Source organism: Carcharhinus amblyrhynchos, unplaced genomic scaffold (genome assembly GCF_965287045.1).
Source record: "Carcharhinus amblyrhynchos unplaced genomic scaffold, sCarAmb.v2.hapA scaffold_39, whole genome shotgun sequence".
NCBI classification, from domain to species: Eukaryota; Metazoa; Chordata; class Chondrichthyes; order Carcharhiniformes; family Carcharhinidae; genus Carcharhinus; species Carcharhinus amblyrhynchos.
Genome location: NW_027649780.1, coordinates 6060602 through 6083360, shown reverse-complemented (window position 1 = coordinate 6083360; position 22759 = coordinate 6060602). Strand labels below are relative to the sequence as shown.

Sequence of the window (22759 nt, the reverse complement as noted above, 5' to 3'; positions counted from 1 at the left end):
TGTGAACAAAGCCCAATCCCTCACTCAAACCAGTCTCCCACTGCCTTGGAAAAGCAGTCATCATTATTAAGTACCCCATGCACCCCGGACATTCTCGCTTCCATCTTCGTCCATTGAGAAAAAGAGACAAAAGTCTGAGGACATGTATCAACCGACTCAAAAACAGCTTCTTGCGTGCTGTCAGCAGACTTTTGAGTGGACCTAACACATACACCGATGACTGTAACATTCTGCACTCTCTCCTTCCCTTTGTACAGTATGCTCTGTCTGTATAGCGTAAGAAACAATACTTTTCACTGTAAACTAATACACGTGACAATAATAAATCAAATCAAATAGGCATTTTTAAATTTAATTTGTGGGACATGGGCATCGCTGGCTGGCCAGCATTTATTGCCCATCCCTAGTTGCCTGAGGGCATTTGAGAGTTAACCACATCACTGTGGCTCTGGAGTCACATGTAGGCCAGACCAATGAAGGACAGCAGATTCCCTTCTCTAAAGGACATTAATGAATCAGATGGGTTTTTCCAACAATTGACAATGATTTCATGGTCATCAGTAGGTTCTTAATTTTTTTTATTGAATTCAAGTTCCACCATCGGCTGTGGTGGAATTCGAACCCGGGTCTCCAGAACATTTGCTGGATTAATAGTCTAGTGATAATACTACTAGGCCATCACTTACCCCCCAGAGCCAGCGTACTGCAGCCTGATGACTGAGATTGGGCTGGTCTTGGTTCTGGCCTGGTGGGGTGGGACATTGAAAGCTTCCCACTGGTCCAGTTGGTTAGCTCGACTCCAGCGGGAGTTTCATGGCACTGGGGCGGTGTGTTGCTGCGGGGAAGGTGGGGATGAAGGTTGGCGCGATGATGCAGCTCTGTTTAACCCCAGTTTGCACTCGTACCGATTCTCTCACTGTAGTAAGGATGTGATTGTGCTGGAGGGGGTTCAGAGGAGGTTCACCGAGATGTTGCCTGGGATGGAGCAGCTGTGCTCTAAGGAGAGACTCGATAGGGTTGGATTGTTTTCTTTAGAGCAGAGAAGGCTGAGGGGAGGCATGATTGAGGTGTATAAGATTGAGGGGTATGGACAGAGTGGATAGGAAACAGCTGTATCCCTTATTTGAAGGATCAATAATGAGGTGGGATCATTTTAAGGTGAGGGACGGGAGGTTTTGGGAGATTTGAGGAAAAATGTTTTCACCCAGAGGGTGGTGGGAGTCTGGAATTCACTGTCTGGGAGGGTAGTAGAGACAGGAAACCTCACAACCTTTAAAAAGCACATGGATGAGCACTGGAATGTTTTGACAGTCCAAACACCATCAGCCAAGTGCTGGAAAATAGATTAGTGCAAATTTAGTATAGTTTTGTCAGTGCAGACTCGATGGGCTGAAAGGCCTCTTCTGTACTGTATGACTCTATGAGTTGTGAACTCGCTGGTGTTTCTGCAGTCGGGATGACTGAGTGAATCCCTTCCCACACTCAGTGCAGGTGAACGGTCTCTCCCCAGTGTGAACTCGCTGGTGTGTCCGCAGGGCAGATGATGATCTGAATCTCTTTGTGCAGTGAGAGCAGCTGAACGGTCTCTCCTCAGTGTGAATGCGCTGGTGGGACATCATTAGCTGAGAGCTTTTGAAATCCCTCCCACAGTCGGAGCATTTAAAGGGTCTCTCCTGGGTGTGAATGACATTGTGCCTCAGCAAGTAGGGCAACTGACTGAAATCTTTCCCACACACTGGGCAAGTGAACGGCCTCTCCCCAGTGTGAACTAACTGGTGCCTCCGCAGACCTGATGCCACACTGAATCCTTTCCCACACACAGAGCAAGTGAACGGCCTCTCCCCAGTGTGAACTCGCTGATGGCACTGCAAATCAATTAACTGAGTGAACCCCTTCCCACACACAGAGCAGATGAAAGGTCTCTCTCCAGTGTGAAATCGGTGGTGTCTCTGCAGACTGGATAATCGAGTGAATCCTTTCCCACACTCAGAGCAACTGAATGGCCTCTCCCCAGTGTGAACTCGCTGGTGTCTCTGTAAATCAATTATCTGAGTGTATCCCTTCCCACACACAGAGCAGGTGAACGGCCTCTCCCCAGAGTGACTGCGCCGATGAATTTCCAGCTGAGATGGAAAACTGAATCCTTTCCCACAGTCCCTACATTTCCACGGTTTCTCCATGGTGTGGGTGTCCTTGTAATTCTCCAGGTTAAACAATCAGTTAAATCTCACACAGAACACAGGTACAGTCTCTCCCCACTGTGAATGGTGTGATTTTTTTTCAGGTTGTGTAACTGGTTAAAGTTCTTTCTGTACTCAGTCCACTGGAACGCTCTCACTCAGCTGTGGGAGTGTCTCGCTGCTTTTTCAGTCACACTGATGCTTAAAATCTCTTTAAGCAGTTAGAACGGAGAAACCTTTCTCCTTCTAGATTCAAAAGTCGATGATATTGAGGTCCCGACGAATTGAGTGACTCTGTCAGATGTTGATGTGATGTTTGGTTTGAGATTTCTGTCTGTAAATCCTCACCTTCTGATATCCTGTAAAACAAATTTACAAAAGTCATCAGTGTCAGGACAGAAATTTGGAACAGACAATTCAAGTGTCCATGGCACATTCTTTCCTCTCTCATTCTCCAAAAGCTGTAAATCGCCATCCCACACACTCTCCCTCCATTCTCACTCTGCTGGATCTAATATTCACCCTCCCAATTCTCCTGAAGATGCTGGTTGAGGCTGATTGACAGATTCATGCTCACTGCTTCCTGTCCTGGACACAGAGCTGAAAATCTTCATGCAGGCTACCAAACAGATGTCTATAAATTTGATAAAGGTGTAATATACAGGACATTACTTGAGTAGTGGTACAGCAGGGATTTGAGGAAGATTTATACTAAGGTAGGGGGAGCACAAGGTCTGGAGCTCACTAACTATGAGGATGGTGGAACAGAAGTTGTTCAATCATTCCAAAATGAAATTGTGTTGGCACTTGAGGGAAATAAAACTTACAGAGGAATGTTGATAGAGAGATAGAAAAAAAACTGATTGGTTTGTTCTACAGAGAATCAATCTGCAGTCTATAAGGTGATGTAGAGATGTTGGCGTTGGACTGGGGTGGGCACACAACATCAGGAAGGAGCAGCGCTCCAAAAGCTTGTATTATCAAATAAACCTGTTGGATTTTAATCTGGTGTTGTGAGATCTTACTGTCTATAAAATGTACAAATTAGGTTGATTAGCCACGATCAATTGCCACTTAGTGTCCCAGGATGTGTGGGTTGGGGGGATTAGTGGGGTAAATCCCTCATACTACAGGGAGAGGGCCTGGGAAGAATACCCTGTTGGACAGTCAGTGCAAACTTGATGGACCGAAAGGCCTCCTTCTGCACTGTAGGAATTCTATGACTCGAGTTACCCAATAGACTCCTGTGCTGCAATGACTTTATGACTGGAATGTAGCTTCAGTAATATGTAACAAAACTAGAAACAATAAGAAATGGAAAGGGGGAGAAAAGAAAGTGTTTTACTCACAGATGGTGGTGACAGGGGGAAGGTTGAATCTGCCTGAAGCTCAATCTTCATTCACACGAGGCCCGCACTGTGATTGGCTGGAGGATCAGAGTCCTTCCGGTCCTCCAACTCTTCCCATTGGTCAACAGCTCCGCGTGACGGTCAGGGGGTGGGATCACCGCCGCGCGGACCCGGGAGCTCCGCCCTCACCCAGTATTCCCCTCCCCCTCCCGGGAGCCCCGCCCCCACGCATTGTTCCCCCGCCCCTCCTCGAGCCAAGGTTTCCAGACAAGCGGCTCGCGGCCCCGGCCAGAGCGAGAAGCCGCTCGGTGATCTGCCCCTCCCCCCGGCCCGGGACAGAGCATGTCCAAGAGACGGGAGCAGCTGCGCATGTGCAGGGAGCGCCCACCCCCGTGGCCGACATGTTGAGGTATTGACCAATGGGAAAAGTTGGATGACCGGAAGGACCCTTGTCCTCCAGCCAATCACATTTCCTCCATTGTCTGAATGCGGAAGTTAGCCGATGAGGTTCAAAACTTCCTCCTCTGTGCAACATCTGGGAGGAAATCCAAAGGTGTTCTTTCACCATGTGAAGGACAGGAGGTGACCAGAGAAAGAATAGGGTACATTAAGGAGCAATGTGGTCATTTGTACGTGGAGGTGGGAGACATTGGTGGGGTTTTAAATTAATACCTTGTGTCTGTATTCATTGTGGGTGATGTAGTTATAGAAAGCATAGTAACAAGTCTCACAACACCAGGGTAAAGTCCAATAGGTTTATTTGGAATCACGAGCTTTTGGTTCCTTGTTTGAGACTGCACCTTCATCAGGTGAGTCATTTAGATACCAGGGAGCAGCTTTGTGATTTCAACAACTTAACATCAAGAGAGAGGAGGTATTAACGGTTTTAACTGGACCTAAAATTATATAAATCCCCAGCTCCAGATGAGGTGTATCCCAGGCTGCTGTGGGAGGCAGGAGATTGCAGCGACTCTGACAACAATTTTCAAATCTTCTTTGGCCACAGGAAAGGTCGTACGACACCAGGTTAAAGTCCAACAGGTTTATTTGGTAGCACAAGCCAGTAGCTTTCGGAGTATTGCACCTTCATCAGATGAGTGGGAGTTCATTAGGGTGAGTTGTGAGTTGTTGGGGGCGACAATATACCCGTGTTCTGTGTGAGATTTAACTGACTGTTTAACCTAGACGATCACAAGGAAATCCACACCATGGAGAAACCGTGGAAATGTGGCGACTGTGAGAAGCGATTCAGAGCTCCATCTGATTTGGAAATTCATCGACGCAGTCACACTGGGGAGAGGCCATTCACCTGCTCGGTGTGTGGGAAGGGATTCACTCAGTTATCCAACCTGCTGAATCACAAATTGACTCATACCAAGAAGAGCCCCTTTAAATGCTCTGATTGTGGGAGTGGATTCAAAAGCTCTGGTGAACTGGTGTCCCACCAACGCATTCACACTGAGGAGAGACCGTTTAGTTGCTCTCACTGCACAAAGCGATTTAAATGGTCATCCAACCTGCGGACACACCAGCGAGTTCACACTGGGGAGAAACCATTCACCTGCTCTCAGTGTGGGAAGAGATTCAGTCATTCATCCACCCTGCAGACACACCAGCGAGTTCACACTGGGAAGAGGCCATTCACCTGCTCTGCATGTGAGAAGGGTTTCACTCGGTTATCATACCTGCGGACACACCAGCGAGGTCACACTGGGGAGAGGCTATTCACCTGCTCTCAGTGTGGGAAGGGATTCGTTGCATTACCCAGCCTGCAGAGACATCAGCGAGTTCACACCGGGGAGAAACCATTCAGCTGCTCTGAGTGTGGGGAGGGATTCACTCAGTTATCCAACCTGCAGACACACCGGCGAGTTCACACAGGGGAGAAACCATTTACCTGCTCTCAGTGTGAGAAGGGATTCACTCAATTGTCCAGCCTGCAAACACACCAGCGAGTTCACACTGGGGAGAGGCCGTTCACCTGCTGTCAGTGTGGGAAGGGATTCACTGACTCATCCGGTCTGCGGAGACACCAGCGAGTTCACACTGGGGAGAGGCCATTCACCTGCTCTCAGTGTGGAAAAGGATTTAGAGTTTCATCCCAGCTCCTGAAACACCAACAAGTTCACGAGTGATTCCAGGGGTTGGATTCTGCAGATATTGTTTCTGCTCTCAATTACATCCAGAACTGGATTTTGTTCATTTTCGCAGTTGGTCAATGAGGAGGGTCTGAGGGTTTTTTTCTGCTGGACTGGCCGGTCTCACAACTTTGCCTCCAGTGGGCTGATGCTCTTTGAGTCTTGTTTCAAATACCTGGTTTCAAATTTCACAAGGATCACAGAGTGACAGCGCGTTAGGAAGTTCAGAGATATTTAGTCAGCATTTCTGTTTGAAACCCTTCAAATGCCCATCTAATTTTCTTTGTAATTGTTTATTGTCTCCACTTCTTCTACTCTCGTAGGAAGTGAGTTCCAGGTCAATACCATTCACTGTATCAAAATATTCTTCCTCACATCCCCCCTTACATGTCTGATCCAAAACCTTAAATCTGTGTCCCCCTCATCCTTGTCCCATCAGCAAATGGGAACAAATTTTCTTTGTCCACCTCATCTAAACCTGTCAGAATCCTGTCCACCTCTATCAAATCTCCCCTCAACCTTCTTTGCTCCAAGGGGAACAACTCCAGCCTAACATTAACAATAAAGAACAAACTAACAGAATATGTTCATGCCTGAAATCAAATGTTGAATTTATGTTTTAAAGATATTGAGAATATATTGTCCTGGACAATGAAGGAATTGAGATATCTCAGGTAAACAAACAGAAAAAGAGGCTGGAATCTGAAACAGAAACAGAAAATGGTGGAAAATCTCAGCAGGTCTGACGCATCTGTGGAGAGAGATTAGAGCCAACATTTCGAGTTTTCTCGACTGCTGAGATTTTATGCACTTATTTTATAATTGAGGATTTATATAGGAACAAGTTAAATGTGGAAATTTTAAGCCTGGAGGAATTTGGAATAACTGTGAAAATTTTATCGTGTTGTCACCTCAACTCCAGATAAAGAACAAAGATTTTGCAGTTGGTAACGTGTTTGGGATTTTAAAGCAATAAAGACTAGATATTGCCAATAAAATCAGGCCCAGGAAATTGGCTTAAAAAAGGTTGTTATAATGAAGGATCTTGTATCTTATTGTACACAAGGATTTTTGCACTTGTAGTGCTCTGTCACTTTAAGAAGCTATAGCTGCAGGAGAGAATGCTGAGAATGCATTGTTTGACATTTGAACATAAGAACATAAGAAATAGGAGCAGGAGTAGGCCAACCAGCCCTTCGAGCCTGCCCCGCCACTCAATAAGATCATGGCTGATCTGTCGTGGCTCAGTTCCACATTCCCGCCCTCTCCCCATAACCCTTAATCCCCTCTCTTATCAAAAACCCATCAACCCGCGTCTTAAAAATATTTAGCAAGGTAGCCTCCACCACTTCAACGGGCAGAGAATTCCAGAGATTCACCACCCTTTGAGTGAAGAAGTTCCTCCTCAACTCCGTTCTAAACCGCCCCCCCTTTATCTTGAGGCTGTGCCCCCTAGTCCTAATCCTTTCTGAGCGGGAAGAGTCTCTCCACCTCTATCCTATCCATCCCATTCATCATCTTATACGTCTCAATGAGATCTCCCCTCATTCTTCTAAACTCTAATGAGTACAAGCCTAATTTATTCAGCCTCTCCTCATAGCTCAACCCCCTCAACTCCGGCATCAGCCTAGTAAACCTCCTCTGCACTCCCTCCAAGGCCAAAATATCCTTGCGTAAGTACGGCGCCCAAAACTGCACACAGTACTCCAGCTGTGGCCTCACCAATGCCCTATACAGCTGCAGCAAGACCTCCCTACTTTTATATTCAATCCCACTCACGATGAAGGCCAGCATCCCATTCGCCTTCCTGACCACCTGCTGCACCTGCAAGCTGGGTTTTTGCGACTCATGCACAAGGACCCCGAGGTCCCTCTGCACCGTCGCCTGCTGCAGTTTTTCTCCATGTAAGTAATAATCCTTCCTACCATTATTCCTACCAAAGTGGACCACCTCGCACTTGCCAACATTAAATTCCATTTGCCATTTCCTGGCCCATTCGCCCAGCCTATCTAGATCCTTCTGTAGACTCTCCCCACCCTCCGCACAATTTGCCTTTCCACCAATTTGCAAGCTGTGAGAACCTGTGTGTTTTGTTTGTTTTGTGTGGATGTTTGTAGACGTGTTTTATCATTGTTTTGGACTACATTTGTTAAGATTCATCTTTCTGGGGAATTAACCTCACCTTGTGTCTTTAATTAAAGGCATTTCTGGAAGTTTAAAAACGGAACCACAAAAATGCTTAATGTTTCTGGCTATTGTTGTTGTAAAGAACATGCTAAGTTTCTGTGCTTGTGTATGTGTGATATTTGTGAATTGCTTCAAGCTTTGAGGTTTTCTGTCTGTGATTTAAAAGTAATTAATAAAACTTTTTTTTCACGTTATATTTACTGACCAGAGACATGATTCCAGGATAGTTTACTAAACCTGCAGGAATTTTAATCCAGATACAATTCATACATGAGAATGATGGTTTTAATTTGTCTTGGTTATTTAAAATTTGGGAGATGTGAAATGATTCTGACCAATCCTGTGTTGGATTGACCTTGGGTTAAATTTCCTGTCAGGTCCAAAGATTTATTCCTGATGCAATTGACACAAAAAAAATCTAGTATTGGATACTGAAAGAAAAAGTTTAAAATGTGAGATTATTAAATAGAAATGATTCCCAGACTCTGTGGTCATTAGATTAAAACAAAGGAAGGGTGCTGACATCCATTTGAGAACTTTTAATCCACCCCTTTTCAAACTAAGGGAATCTGTGTACCAAAGAAAGCCCAAGGATGGTAGATAAGAGGGTCTGGAAAACACCATGATGGGGGCACCTATCTGTTCATGAGATGATCACAAAACCCCATAATGCCCAGATACTAATGTCATTGGATATATAATTAATGTAATCTATAAACATTCTGATTGGATTGTGTCCAGCTGGGATGGGCTGAGTAACTACATAAGAATTGATGATTTTCTTTGTTGGGTGGAGTTGCACATGGTCAGCCCCTGTGGCTTCTCCCCGCTGGCGTAACTCAATAAACTGTTTATCGATTGAATCAGGCTTGAGCATTGAATGATTCTTCTGAGTTCATTCCCTCCAGCACACTGGGTACATTACCACTTCATCCTTGGGAGTGGCCTGATAGGCCGTAGTCCAGACTACAGGTGGGCTTTGGGGGGTGCCTTTCATGAATCATGTGTTTGGTCGTTGTAAATGTGCATTCAAAATGGTTAGAAGCACAGATCATGAGTAATATTCCAGCTCCTGTGACAATAGAGAAGCTCTGTCAAATTTTCACAAGCCCTGGGTTAGCAGATCCGCTTGTTTCAGATAACGACACTCTGTTTACAAGTGAGATGTTTCAGGAATTCATGTAAAGGAATGGTATACGCCATGTGTGTGCTGCACCGTTTCATCTGGTTACAAATGGTCCAGCAGAAAGAGCTGTTCACACTCTGAAGGAGGGATTGAGAAGAATGGAAAGCGATACTTTAAGAACAAGCTCTCAAGATTTTTGTTTGCTTTGTATCACACCACAATCCACAACCGAACTCTCTCCTATTATTTTTAGGTAGAGGGCTGAAGTCTCATCTGGATCTGCTTCATCCAGATCTCAGAGCAAAAGTGAGCAGGAGACAAGAAAAGCACGAGAGACATGACTACCGCACCAAAGAGAGGCAGTTCAAACCGGGTGATCAGGTTTACATCAGGAACTTTGGGAGTAACGAAAGGTGGTTACTGGGAATAATTTTAAACCAAAGTGGTTCAGTATCTTGAGTGGTGAGACTGTAAAACAGACGAGTTATTCACAGACACCAAGACCATATTCACTTACGGTGTGACCCCGAGTCAGGAACATTTTCAGAGTCAGCAACCATTACTGAGAACGTGGCAGAGGGTCATGCTGCTGTGGATGTTCACCAGGAAATGGTTCGAGCTTTGCCAGTTGACTCTGTTGTGGGAGTGGAAGAGGAACATTCATGTACAGATTCTCAAATTACCTCTTCATCTCCCATTCCAGAAACACCATTACAAGATTTACCAGTGGTATTGTACAGGTCACAATGAATCACAAAGCTCCTGACAGACTTCCGTGTGTTAAAGACATTACTTTGTTGTATTTCTGTCCTGATGGCGGGATTGACATTTAAGGGGAGGAGAAGTGTCACAGAGTGTTCTTCTCAACCTTTCTCCCTTCTGAGCACGTGAGCGCTTTGGTGGGGTTTCAGTCTGCAAGTCCAGGCTGGTTCCAGTGCTCGTGTTTCCTTTAGTTCACTGCTGTTTTTTAAAACTTTGTCATCTATTTATATAAAGAACATCCTGCTTCAAACAATGCATTCGACTACCTTATTTGTGGACTGAAGTTCCCACAATTGTAAAGCAGCCAGATTAGTTAAATAGACAGCTTGAATTGTAAGACAATTAAAGAATAAATGATTCATTAATACAGATGTTAGAAAGGCTAGAATGTAGTTTTGAACACTAAAGTTTGCCTTCTGATGCCAACAGAATAGAAAAAACATAACGAGACTTGTTAGGGTGTCACTGCTGCCTCAGCACCAGGGACCTGGGTTTGATTCCCAGATTGGGTGAATCTGTGGACTTTGCACATTGTTCCCATGTCTGCCTGATTTCCTTTCAGGTGCTCTGGTTTCCTTCCACAGTCCAAAAGATGTGCTGGGTAGGTGCATTGACCATTCTAAATTCTCCATCACAGACAGAAACCCACACAGACATGGGGAGAATGTGTAAACTCTGCAGACAGTGACCCAACCGGGAGTCGAACCCAGGTCCCTGGCACTATGAGGCAGCAGTGAAAACCACTGTGCCCTACAGGGAGCTATTGATTGTACAAGTTATCCATGTTTTTGGAGCCATACTTCATGTCCTGGTCTGAACAGGATAGCGAGAAGTCTGTTCATAGATCTTGGAGCAGAATTAGGCCACTTGGCCCATCAAGTCTGCTCTGTCATTCGATCCTGGCTGATGCGCTCCTCATCCCCATTTTCCTGCCTTCTCCGCATAACATTTCATAAGTTCATAAGAACATAAGAAATAGGAGCAGGAGTAGGCCATCTAGCCCTTCGAGTCTGCCCCGCCATTCAATGTTCAAGTTCGTCTGTTCAATTGTTAAAGCTAAGCTTTCTCCTTTTACTGTTAATCGATACTTTCCTTTTTTAACTCTCTAACTTGTTACATTTTTAATGGTTCATAAACTTACTGAATTCACCATTTAAAGTATTCTTTCTAGCCATATGGTTAAGTCACTGGAACCTGGTGTGATTTACAGTTATGGAGTTATTGTAAACAAGAGAATCCCATAAATCTTAGTTCAAATAAATCAACATTCTCACAAATGGAATGCTATCCTTTATTACGAGAGAAATTGAACATTGAAGTAAAGATATTATGCTTCAGTTATACAGGGCATTGCTGAGACTGCATCTTGAACACTGGGTGCAGTTTTTGTCTTTTATTAAACAAAGGATCATAGAATCCCTGCAGTACACCCAGAGGCCATTCTGCCCATCGAGTCTGTACCCAACACCATCCACCCAGGTCCTCTTCCCATAATCTCACACATTTATCCTGCTAATCCCCCTAACACAAATTTAACATAGCCAATCAACCTAACCCACATCTCTTTGCTGGAGCAGACGAGGAAGGAGCATCAGAGAGAAAGCTAAGACTTTACCTGTTAAAAACCAGTTTAAAATAAGTTTAAAGCACTTTGTTCTTTGTAGAACTGTTTAAAGCATTTACTTATTGTATTTACTGCTTTAAGAATTGTGAGGGAGTGATTATCAGGCAGTTGTGGCCCATCAGCTTTAAATCAGCGCCAAGTTTAAAAGGAGGCCTGGTGTAGATAGCGGGCAGCGGAGTGAGAGGGAAGCAGAGTGAGCTATTAGGGCTTAATATCAAAAAGGGCTTGGAGGAAAAAAGGCCAGGTGGAAAGAACAAGGAAAAAAAAAAATTTTTTTTTCAAAACTACTACAGCAAAAAACAAGGAAAAAATTTTTTTTCCCACAACAAACTATATTGAATAATGGAGGGGCATGTGATGTGCGGTTCCTGTATGATGTGGGAACTGGTGGACCCCAGGGTCCTTCCCAGTGGCCATGTCTGCAGTAAGTGCAGGTTGCTGGAGGAGCTCCAGCTCAAGGTGGATGAGCTGGCCTCTGAGCTACAGACACTGAGGCTCATCAGGGGGAGAGAGGGTGTCATTGTCAGTGGGGTGCAAGTGACATCCACCCCCGCTAGACTGGCTAAATCTAAGGGTCAGGAACAAAAGGGGGCTGCTGGGAGGAGGAAGGGGGGTGAGGAGCGGAGGCCTCAGCCTCTTAATCTGCATAACAGGTTTGAGGTTCTTGCTTCCAGTCTGGAAGAGGACGAGGCAGGTGAGGTTGGTGAGCAAACTGCACACGGTACAGTGATGCAGCAGGACATAGGCAAAGAGAAGGGGAAAAGGAACGTAGTAGTGATTGGAGATAGTGGGGTGAAGGGTATTGACACTGTCCTTTGTCACAATGACAAAGTGCACAGAAGGGTGTGTTGTCTGCCTGGTGCTCGGGTACAGGATGTCGCAGCTGGGCTGCAGAGGAATCTGGAGTGGGAGGGTGAGAACCCGGTTGTGGTGGTACATGTGGGTGCCAGCGACGTAGGCAAAGTGCGGACTGAGGATCTGGGGAGGGAGTATGAGAAGCTGGGAATGGAATTAAAAAGTAGAACCGACAAGGTGGTCTTCTCTGGGCTACTGCCTGAACCGAGTGCAGACGGGCGTAGGGTTGACAGGATAAAGGAAGTGAATGGGTGGCTCAGAGATTGGTGTGGGAGGAATGGGATCGAATTTATGGGGCATTGGCACCAGTATTGGGGTAGGTGGGACTTGTTCGGGCGGGATGGGGTTGGTCTGAATCGTGCTGGGACCAGAGTGCTGGCGAATCGAGTAAAGAGGACTGTAGACAGGGCTTTAAACTAATTAGGGGGGGGGAGGGTGCGAGGGTAGGTGATGTTAGGAGGTCTACAGTTAAGGATAGGGTACAGGTAAGGGAAGAGGCTGAGGATGTCCCAAGTGGTGGCGTTACGGCAAATAGGGTCCAGAAGAAGGCTGGGATGAAAGCGCTTTATCTGAATGCACGAAGCATTCGGAATAAAGTGGATGAGCTGGTGGCGCAGATCGACACAAATGGATACGATCTGGTGGCCATTACAGAGACGTGGCTGCAAGGTGACAGGGACTGGGAGATGAATGTACAGGGCTATCAAGTGTTTAGGAAGGATAGGCAGGAGGAAAGAGGGGGTGGCGTAGCTCTGCTGATTAAGGACAGCATCAAGGTGGTAGCAAGGGATGATATCGGAGCCAAAGAGCAGAAAGTGGAATCGTTGTGGGTGGAGATTAGGAACAGCAAAGGGAGGAAGACGCTGGTGGGTGTCGTCTATAGGCCCCCGAATAATGATCTGGAGGTGGGGCGGGCTGTTAACGCGCAAATAAGTGCGGCGTGCAGGAATGGGACGGCAGTAGTTATGGGGGATTTCAATCTGCATATTGATTGGTCGACCCATGTTGGACGAGGTGGGCTCGAGGAGGAGTTCTTGGAATGCTGCCGGGATAGTTTCCTGGAACAGTGTGTGTTGGAGCCGACGAGGGAGCGAGCTATCTTGGATCTGGTGCTATGTAATGAGGCGGGTAGAATTAGGGACCTTGAGGTGAAGGATCCTCTTGGAGAGAGTGATCATTGTATGGTGGAGTTTCTGTTGCAGATGGAGGAGGAGAAAGTGGGTTCCCGGACACGTGTCCTTTGTTTGAATAGAGGGGAGTATGGTAGGATGAGAGAAGAATTGGCGAATGTGGACTGGGGGAGCGCGTTGGAAGGTAGGTCTGCTGAGGAGCAGTGGAGGATCTTTAAGGAGATCTTTCTTGGTGCTCAGCAGAAATTTATTCCGATGGTTAAAAAGGACAGTAGGAAGAGAGGTAATAAGCCGTGGATAACGAAGGAGGTGAAGGAAAGTGTTAAATTAAAAGCGGAGGAATTTAGAGTAGCTAAGAGCAGTGGGCGAGAAGAGGATTGGGAAAGGTTTAAATGTCAACAAAGATTGACAAAAAAGTTGATAAAGGAGGGTAGAAGAAGCTATGAAGCTGGGCTAGCACTTAATATAAAAAAGGATAGCAAGAGTTTTTATAAATATATAAAAAGGAAGAGGCTGGCTAGGGTGAACGTTGGTCCCTTAGCGGATGAGAAAGGGGACCTAGTGGTAGGGGATGGGGATATGGCTAAGGTCTTGAATAACTTTTTTGTTTCTGTCTTCACGGAGGAGGACGTGAATAATTTGCCGGGTGTTAGCGATGGAAAGGTGGTAGGACTGGAGGGTCTTAATGACATTACTGTTACTAGAGAGGTGGTGCGCGACAGACTGGAGGGGCTGATTGTGGACAAGTCCCCAGGACCGGATGGAATGCATCCGAGGGTTCTGAAAGAAATGGCGGAGGTGATAGTGGATGCCTTGGTGGTTATTTTCCAGACGTCGCTGGATTCCGGGGAAGTGCCGGAGGATTGGAAAACGGCTAATGTTACGCCGTTGTTTAAGAAGGGTGCCAGGCAAAAGGCGGGGAATTACAGGCCGGTTAGTTTAACGTCTGTGGTAGGTAAAATGTTAGAATCCGTCATTAAGGAGGAAATTGCGAGGCATCTTGAAGGGAATTGGTTGATAGGGCAGACGCAACACGGTTTCATTAAAGGGAAGTCGTGTCTGACAAATTTACTGGAGTTCTATGAGGATGTGTCTAGGGCGGTGGATAGAGGAGAGCCGGTGGATGTGGTCTTTCTGGATTTTCAGAAGGCGTTTGATAAGGTACCTCACAAGAGGTTACTGCAGAAGGTCAGAGGACATGGAGTTGGGGGTAGGGTGTTAGCGTGGATAGAGGATTGGTTGTCAAATAGGAGGCAGAGAGTGGGGGTCAATGGGTGCTATTCGGATTGGCGGTTGGTGACTAGTGGGGTGCCCCAGGGGTCGGTGCTGGGGCCTCAGCTATTTACCATTTATATAGATGATCTGGAGGAGGGAACCGAGTGTAGGGTGTCGAAATTTGCTGATGACACCAAGATTGGGGGAAAGGCAAATTGTGTGGAGGGTGTGGAGAGTCTGCAGAAGGATCTAGATAGGCTGGGCGAATGGGCCAGGAAATGGCAAATGGAATTTAATGTTGGCAAGTGTGAGGTGGTCCACTTTGGTAGGAAGAATGGTAGGAAGGACTATTACTTACGTGGCGAAAAACTGCAGCAGGCGACGGTGCAGAGGGACCTCGGGGTCCTTGTGCATGAGTCGCAAAAACCCAGCCTGCAGGTGCAGCAGGTGGTCAGGAAGGCGAATGGGATGCTGGCCTTCATAGCGAGGGGGATTGAATATAAAAGTAGGGAGGTCTTGCTGCAGCTGTATAGGGCATTGGTGAGGCCGCAGCTGGAGTACTGTGTGCAGTTTTGGGCGCCGCACCTGCGCAAGGATATTTTGGCCTTGGAGGGAGTGCAGAGGAGGTTTACTAGGCTGATACCGGAGTTGAGGGGGTTGAGCTATGAGGAGAGGCTGAATAAACTAGGCTTGTACTCGTTAGAGTTTAGAAGAATGAGGGGAGATCTCATTGAGACGTATAAGATGATGAATGGGATGGATAGGATAGAGGTGGAAAGACTCTTCCCGCTCAAAAAAGACAGTAGGACTAGGGGGCACAGCCTCAAGATAAAGGGGGGGCGGTTCAGAACGGAGTTGAGGAGGAACTTCTTCACTCAAAGGGTGGTGAATCTCTGGAATTCTCTGCCCGTTGAAGTGGTGGAGGCTGCCTCGCTAAATATTTTTAAGAAGCGGGTTGATGGGTTTTTGATAAGAGAGGGGATTAAGGGTTATGGGGAGAGGGCGGGAAAGTGGAACTGAGCCACGACAGATCAGCCATGATCTTATTGAATGGCGGGGCAGGCTCGAAGGGCCAGATGGCCTACTCCTGCTCCTATTTCTTATGTTCTTATGTTCTTATGTTCTTTGGACTCTGGGAGGAAACCGGAGCACCTGGATGAAACCCACACAGACATGGGGAGAATGTGCAAACTCCACACAGACAGTGACCTGGGCTGGAATTGAACCTGGATCCCTGGTGTTGTGATGCAGCAGTGCACTGTGCTGTCCCATTTTATAAACACCATGGAAGCAGTTCAGAGGAGGTTTACTAGATTGATTCTCAATCTTGTAGTGCAAAATATTAACTCTGTTTCTCTCTCCACAGATGCTGTTAGACCTGCTGCGTTTTTCCAGTTCTTTCTGTATTTATTTCAGATCTATCTGTAGTGATAGGAAAAACATTATTTACTATCCAGGATAAAATAAATGTCCTTCATCAGCTTTTGTGGGTCATTTCAGTGGAAATGTGCTCTCCCAGGCTCAAAGAGCATCAGCCCACTGGAAGCAAAGTCATGAGACCGGCCAATCCAGCAGAAAGAAACCCTCTGACCCTCCCATTTCACCAACTGTCAGAATGAACATGGTTCAGTCCTGGATGTGATTAACAGCAAAATAACAGCAGAATCCAACACCAGTTATCAATTGTGAGCTTGCTGGTGTCTCCGCATACTGGATGACTGAGTGAATCCCTTCCCACACACACAGCAGATGAACGGTCTCTCCCCAGTGTGAACTCGCTGGTGTTGCTGCAGATTGGATGACGTTTTGAACGTCTTTGTGCAGTGAGAGCAGCTGAACAGTCTCTCCCCAGTGTGAATGCGCTGGTGGAGCATCAGATCCCGAGAACGTTTGAAACCACGCCCACAATCAGAGCATTTAAAAGGTCTGTCCTGGGTGTGAGTGAGATTGTGGCTCAGCAGGCTGGATGAATGAGTGAATCCTTTCCCACACACACAGCAGGTGAATGGTCTCTCTCTGGTGTGAATTCTCTGGTGCTCCCGCAGGTGGGATGACGTCCTAAATCTCTTTGTGCAGTGAGAGCAGCTGAACGGTCTCTCCCCAGTGTGAATGCGCTGGTGGATCATCAGTTCCCGAGAGCTTTTGAAACCCCTCTCACAGTGAGAGCATTTAAAGGGTCTCTCATTGCTGTGAGTGATTTTGTGTTTCGACAGGTTGGATAACTGTGTAAATCCTTTCCCACACTCTGAGCAGGTGAATGGTCTCTCTCCAGTGTGAACACGCTGGTGTCTCTGCAGACTGGGTAAATGAGCGAATCCGTCCCCACACTCAAAGCAGATGAACGCTCTTTCTCCAGTGTGAACCAGTCGATGTCGCTACAGATGAGATGACCGAGTGAACCCCTTCCCACACACAGAGCAGGTGTACGGCTTCTCTCCAGTGTGGATACATCGATGAGTTTGCAGCTCAGAGGGGCTTTTGCAACCCTTCCCACAGTCCCCACATTTCCACGGTTTCTCCATGTTGGAGGTGTCTTTGTGTTGCTCCAGGTTTGACTATCAGTTGAAGTCTCACACAGAACAAGATTATGGTGCCCTGCTGTGATGGTGCAACAGTTTTTACGGCTGTGTAACTGAGAAGCTCTTTCCACAGTCAATGCATGGGAGTGTGTGTGTGGAGGGGGGGGCTTGTCTGTGGGTGTGTGTGGGGAGGGGGGGAGTGTGTGTGTATGTGTTTGGGGGCATGTGTGGGGTGTGTGTGTATGTATGTGAGGGGGATTGTGTGTGTGTGGGGGAGTCTGTGTGTGGGTGAATGTATGTGTGAGTGTGTGGGTGAGTATATGTGTGAGTGTGTGTGGGAGTGTGTGTGTGTGGGGGAGTGTGTGTGTGTGGGGGAGTGAGTGTGTGTGTGTGTCTGGGAGAGTGTGCGTGTGTGTCTGGGAGAGTGTGCGTGTGTGTCTGGGAGAGTGTGCGTGTGAGTGTGGGAGTGTGAGTGTGTGGGAGTGTGTGTGTGCTGTACCAGTCACACTGATGTTTCAAGAGTGCAAAAGCAGACAGAACAGAGAAACATTTCTGTTTCTCCTTCTAGATTCAAAGGCCAATAGCATTCAGATCCCAATGAATTGAGTAACTCTGTCAGATGTTGACGTGATGTTTGATTTGAGATTTCTGTCTGTAAATTCCTCACCTTCTGATATCCTGTAAAAGGAATTTACAAAATTCATCACTTTCAATACAGGACTGAAATTCAGAACAGACAATTCTAGTTTCTATGGAACATTCTTTCCTCTCTCATTCCCCAAAAGCTGTAATCTCCATCCCGCACACTCTCCCTCCATTCTCACTCTGCTGTGTCTAATATTCACCCTCTCAATTCTCCTGAAGGGGCTGATCGAGGCTGATTGATAGATCCATGCTCCCTGCTGCCTGTCCTGGACACAGAGAGCTGAAAATCTTCAAGCCCACAGGCACGTTTTACTTTGGATATAAATGAACAGCCTGATGATGTGTGTAATACACTGTATTACCTGGTTACAAATACATGAAGAATCTGAGGATTTTTATTTAGTCAGCGAGTGTGACCTGGAAGTTCAAAATTGAAGCCCAAAATAAAAATGGAAAGCGGGAGAAAAGAAAGTGTTTTACTCACAGATGGTGAAGACAGGAGGAAGTTTGAGTCTGAAGCTCAATCTTCATTCAGAGAGAGAGCAGCAGCAACTTTGCTGGGCAGGAATGAGCACATTGTCCAACTCCGCATTCAGACAATGGGGGAGCGCTGATTGGTCGGAGGACCAGAGTCCTTCCGGTCCTCCAACTCTTCCCATTGGTCAATCCCTCAGCGTGAGGGTCAGGGGGCGGGCGCTCCCCTGCACTTGCGCAGTTTCCCCTCTCCCTTGGACATGCGCTGTCTTGGGCCGGGGGGGGGGGCAGGGGGACACCACTGAGCGGCTTCTCGTTCTGGCCGGAGCCGCCAGCCGCTTGTCTGGAAACCTTGGCTCGAAGAGGGGGCGGGGGGAGGGGAACAATGGGTGGGGGCGGGGCTCCCGGGTCCGCGCGTCTGGGCCTGCGACGTCATCGCGGAACAGAGTGATTCCTATTGGCAGGGTTACATTGTGACGTCACAATGCGGAAGTCCGCGAATGAGTTTCAGAGTGAAACTTCCTCCTCTGTGTAACATCTGGGAGGAAATCAATGTTTCCCCCTTTCCATTTCTTTTCTCATTCTGGGGGAAATTGGGGACTTGCAGCATCTGAAGAGAAAGGAAGTGAATCCAGGGAGGTTGCAGACTCTGGAAAGCTTACAGACGAACATCGGAATGAGGAGCAGGACGAGATCCAGGTATCTGTTTCTCTCAAAGGCACTGACATCACTGAGCTCGGTTTGACACATTTATTCGTTTGGTTAATAGGATGGCCTCTTATCTAATGTTCACAATTAAAGCGGAAGTTTCCCAGGAGAGGGCTGATATTCATGTGAATAGTAAATTCGAATGGGATAGAGATATATTTAATATAGTTGTTTGGTATTTCCTGTGTTGTTTATGATTCTCTATTTCTTGTCTTGAAATATATAGCAGTATATCAACGTTATGTATTTCCAGCCATGGAGACATTACAACATGGGAAGAATCCATTCGGCAACTCAAATCCATGCCAACCCCCTGTGGAACAATTCAGTCAACATTCCCCGTCCATTATCCATATTCTCCTGAGTTTCACATCACGATGTAATAGATGAGAGTTCCAGATGAGCTGAGACTGGGGTGGAGATGAGCAATGTTACTGAGGTGGAAATAGGCAGTCTTGATGATGATGTGGACATGTGGTTGGAAGCTCGTCTTGGGGTGAAATATTTCACCATGGTTGTGAATAGCCAGGTTCAGCTTCAGACAGTTGCCAGGAAGATAGAGTTGGTGGTGAGGGGGTGGAGTTTGTAGTGGGGATTGAAGACAATGGGTTCAGTCTTCCCAGTATTTATATTAGATAAATTTCTGTTCTTTTAGCACTGAATGTCAGACAAAATAGGGTGATGTGTAAGTTGGAGGGGAACTCAGAGGTGATGATGTTCACATCCACCTGCTACCTTGGTCCTTCCTGGTGGTGGAAGTCGGGGGTTTGGGAGATTCTGTCAAAAGTTCTCGTCGAGTTGTAGATGTATAAAATCCCTCTCCTTCACCCTGGCCTCTCCTACTTCTATCTCCTCCCACAGTGCCCAGAGTCTTGTGTAGAACCAGACCGGGTGGCAAGTTTCCTTCCCTGTAGTTCATCAATGAATCAGTTTGGTTTTTATGGCAAGTTGTCATCAGTTTGTCATAGAATCCCTACAGTACAGATATAGGCCATTCGGGTCACTGAGTCTGTACCAACCACAATCCCACCCAGACCCTATTCCCAGAACCCCATGCATTTATCCTGCTAAGCCCCCTGAGACCAAGGGGCAATTTACCATGGCCAATCCACCTAACCTGCACATCTTTGGACTGTGGGAAGAAACTGGAGCACCCTGAGGAAGCCCATACAGACACAGGGAGAACGTGCAAACTCCACGCAGACAGTGACCCCAGCCAGAATTGAACCTGGGACCCTGGTGCCATGAGGTAGAAGTGCTAACCATTGTGCCACCGTATCGCCCAATTAAAGATTTCATTTTGAAATCTTTAATTGCCTTCACTACTATCAGATCTGTGGGCACCCAGTTCCAGACATGACCACTTGCTGCACCCACCATATCTCCAACCTGGTAATGAGTGCTGCATATTACACACATTTGAACAGGAAGTGATGAGCATTGATTCATTAACCAACACGAATTGGCACCTTTAGGAGAATTGGGAGGTTGTTTATTGGGATACAGCAGGGTAAGAATAGTGGGGAAAAGTGAAGCATTTTCTGTAAAAACTAGACTTGTCTTTTCTGAATTTCTAAGTTGCACTGACAGTGATGAATTTTGGAAATTCGTGTTACAGGATATCAGAAGAGGATTTCCAGACAGAAATCTCAAAATAAATACTCGTGGTGATCTGACAGATTAACTCCATTCATTGGGGCCTGGACAACATCAGCCTTTGGAATCTACAAAGAGAAATACTTATCTGATCTGCCTGCTTCAAGAGATTTCAACCATAAGCGTGATTGGAAAAGCATGGAGTCACACAGATCCGAGTGAGAGTGTTGCAGTGAACTGATGTGGAAAAAAACTCCAACACAGCTTGAAAAGACATCAGTCACATTGGGGTGAGACCGTTCAGGTGTTTTGTTGTGGATGAGGTTTCAGCTGACTGTCAAACTGCGAGAGACACATGGACACCAGCACCATGGAGAAGCCATGGAAATGTGGAGACTGTGGTAAAGGATTCAATTTCCCTCACCAACTGGAAACTCATCGATGTAACCACACTGGGGACAGGCCGTTCATTTGCTTGGAGTGTGGGAAGGGATTTGCTCATTCATCCTCCCTGCAGACACACAAACGAATTCACACAGGGGACTGGCCATTCACCTGCCCCGAGTGTGGGAAAGGATTCAAAAGTTCATCCCACCTGCAGAAACACAATCGAGTTCACAGCGGGGAGAAGCCATTCACCTGCTCCGATTGTGGGAAGGGATTCAGTGAATCATCCAACTTGCTGATGCACCAGCGAGTTCACACCGGGGAGAAATGGTTCACGTGCTCAGCGTGTGGGAAGGGATTCACTCAGTTATCCCACCTGCAGACACACGAGCGAGTTCACACCAGGGAGAGGCCATTCCTCTGCTCTGAGTGTGGGAAGGGATTCAGTAATTCATCCAATCTGCAGAGGCACCAGCGAATTCACACCAGGGAGAGACCGTTCAGCTGCTCCGAGTGTGGGAAGGGATTCACTGATTCATCCTATCTGTTGATACATCAGCGAGTTCACACTGGGGAGAGGCCGTTCATCTGCTCTGAGTGTGGGAAGCGTTTCCCTTATGCATCAAATCTGCAAAAACACCGACGATTGCACACTGGGGAGAGACCATTCACCTGCTCCGACTGTGGGAAAACATTCACTCAGTCATCCCACCTGCAGACACACCAGCGAGTTCACACCGGAGACAGACCATTCACCTGCTCTCAGTGTGGGAAAGGATTCAGTAATTCATCCAACCTGCGGACACACCAGCGAGTTCACACTGGGGAGAGACCATTTACCTGCTCTGACTGTGGGAAAGGATTCACTAAATCATCACAACTGCTGAGACATCAGCGAATTCACAAGTGATGACAAGTGATGAACCATGTTCATTCTGACAGTGGGTGAAGTGAGAGGGTTGGAGGGTTTCTTTCTGCTGGACTGGCCGGTCTCACGACTTTGCTTCCAGTGGGCTGATGTTCTTTGAATCTAGGAGAGCACATTTCCACTGAAATGATCCATAAAAGCTGATGAAGGACATTTATTCAATCCTAGATAGTAAATAGAGGTTTTTCCACCACGACAGGTAGATGTACAATAATTACATTTGTCTCTGTTCCATTGAGTCTACAGCACAGGGCCAGGTCAGTCAGCTCAATCGGTCTGTGTCAATATTTATGTTCCACATGAGCCTCCACCCACCCCTCTTCATCTCCCCCCATCAGCATATCCTTCTATTCCTTTCTCCCTATGTATGTATCTAGCTTCCCCTTCAATGTATTCATGCTGTTCACCTCAACCGCTCACTGTGGTAGTGAGTTCCACATTCTCACCACTCGCTGGGTAAAGAGGTTTCTCATTAAATCCCTGTTGGATTATTGAACCCCTTCATAATCTTAGAGACTTCCACCAGGTCACCCTTCAAGTCTTCTCGTTTCTAGAGAAAAGCAGCCCATCATTCAAAATGTGTCAAATTTAGACTAAGCCTTTAACAATGATTTTGATGCAAGGACTGAGTGTAATATATCCAATGTTGTGGAGAATAAGAAAAAAATGAATTTCTATAGCACCTCTTATAACCACAAGGTGTCAGCTGAACATGTGAATCAGGAGCCTGTTCTGCCATTCAACATGATCATGGCTGATCTGATTGAAATCTCAACTCCACATTCCCACCTACCCCAATACCTTTCAGCACCTTGTTTATCTGGAATCTATCTAACTCTGCCTTTGTCCTGAAGCATTGTACAGTGAATGAAGTTCTGTGAATTGTCGTGACTGTTGTAATGGAGGAAACTGCAGGCCTGGGTAATCAAATTTAGT

At 46.6% G+C, this 22759-nt stretch overlaps 2 protein-coding genes across 2 annotated transcripts in view; one reads left to right on the top strand and one right to left on the bottom strand.

The window, feature by feature from the left end:
- LOC145363644 (uncharacterized) overlaps positions 1-2213 on the bottom strand; it is a 53938-nt gene extending 51725 nt beyond the window's left edge. Inside the window, exon 1 of the mRNA XM_080218844.1 lies at positions 1689-2213. Coding sequence (XP_080074970.1) covers positions 1689-2180 — 492 coding nt within the window. The 5' untranslated portion in view covers positions 2181-2213. The remainder of the gene's footprint in view (positions 1-1688) is intronic.
- Positions 2214-4240: 2027 nt separating this feature from the next.
- The window catches only part of LOC145363557 (uncharacterized), a 33763-nt gene continuing 15244 nt past the window's right edge, over positions 4241-22759 (top strand). Inside the window, exons 1-2 of the mRNA XM_080218743.1 lie at positions 4241-5660; positions 20860-21801. Coding sequence (XP_080074869.1) covers positions 4738-5660; positions 20860-21801 — 1865 coding nt within the window. The 5' untranslated portion in view covers positions 4241-4737. The remainder of the gene's footprint in view (positions 5661-20859; positions 21802-22759) is intronic.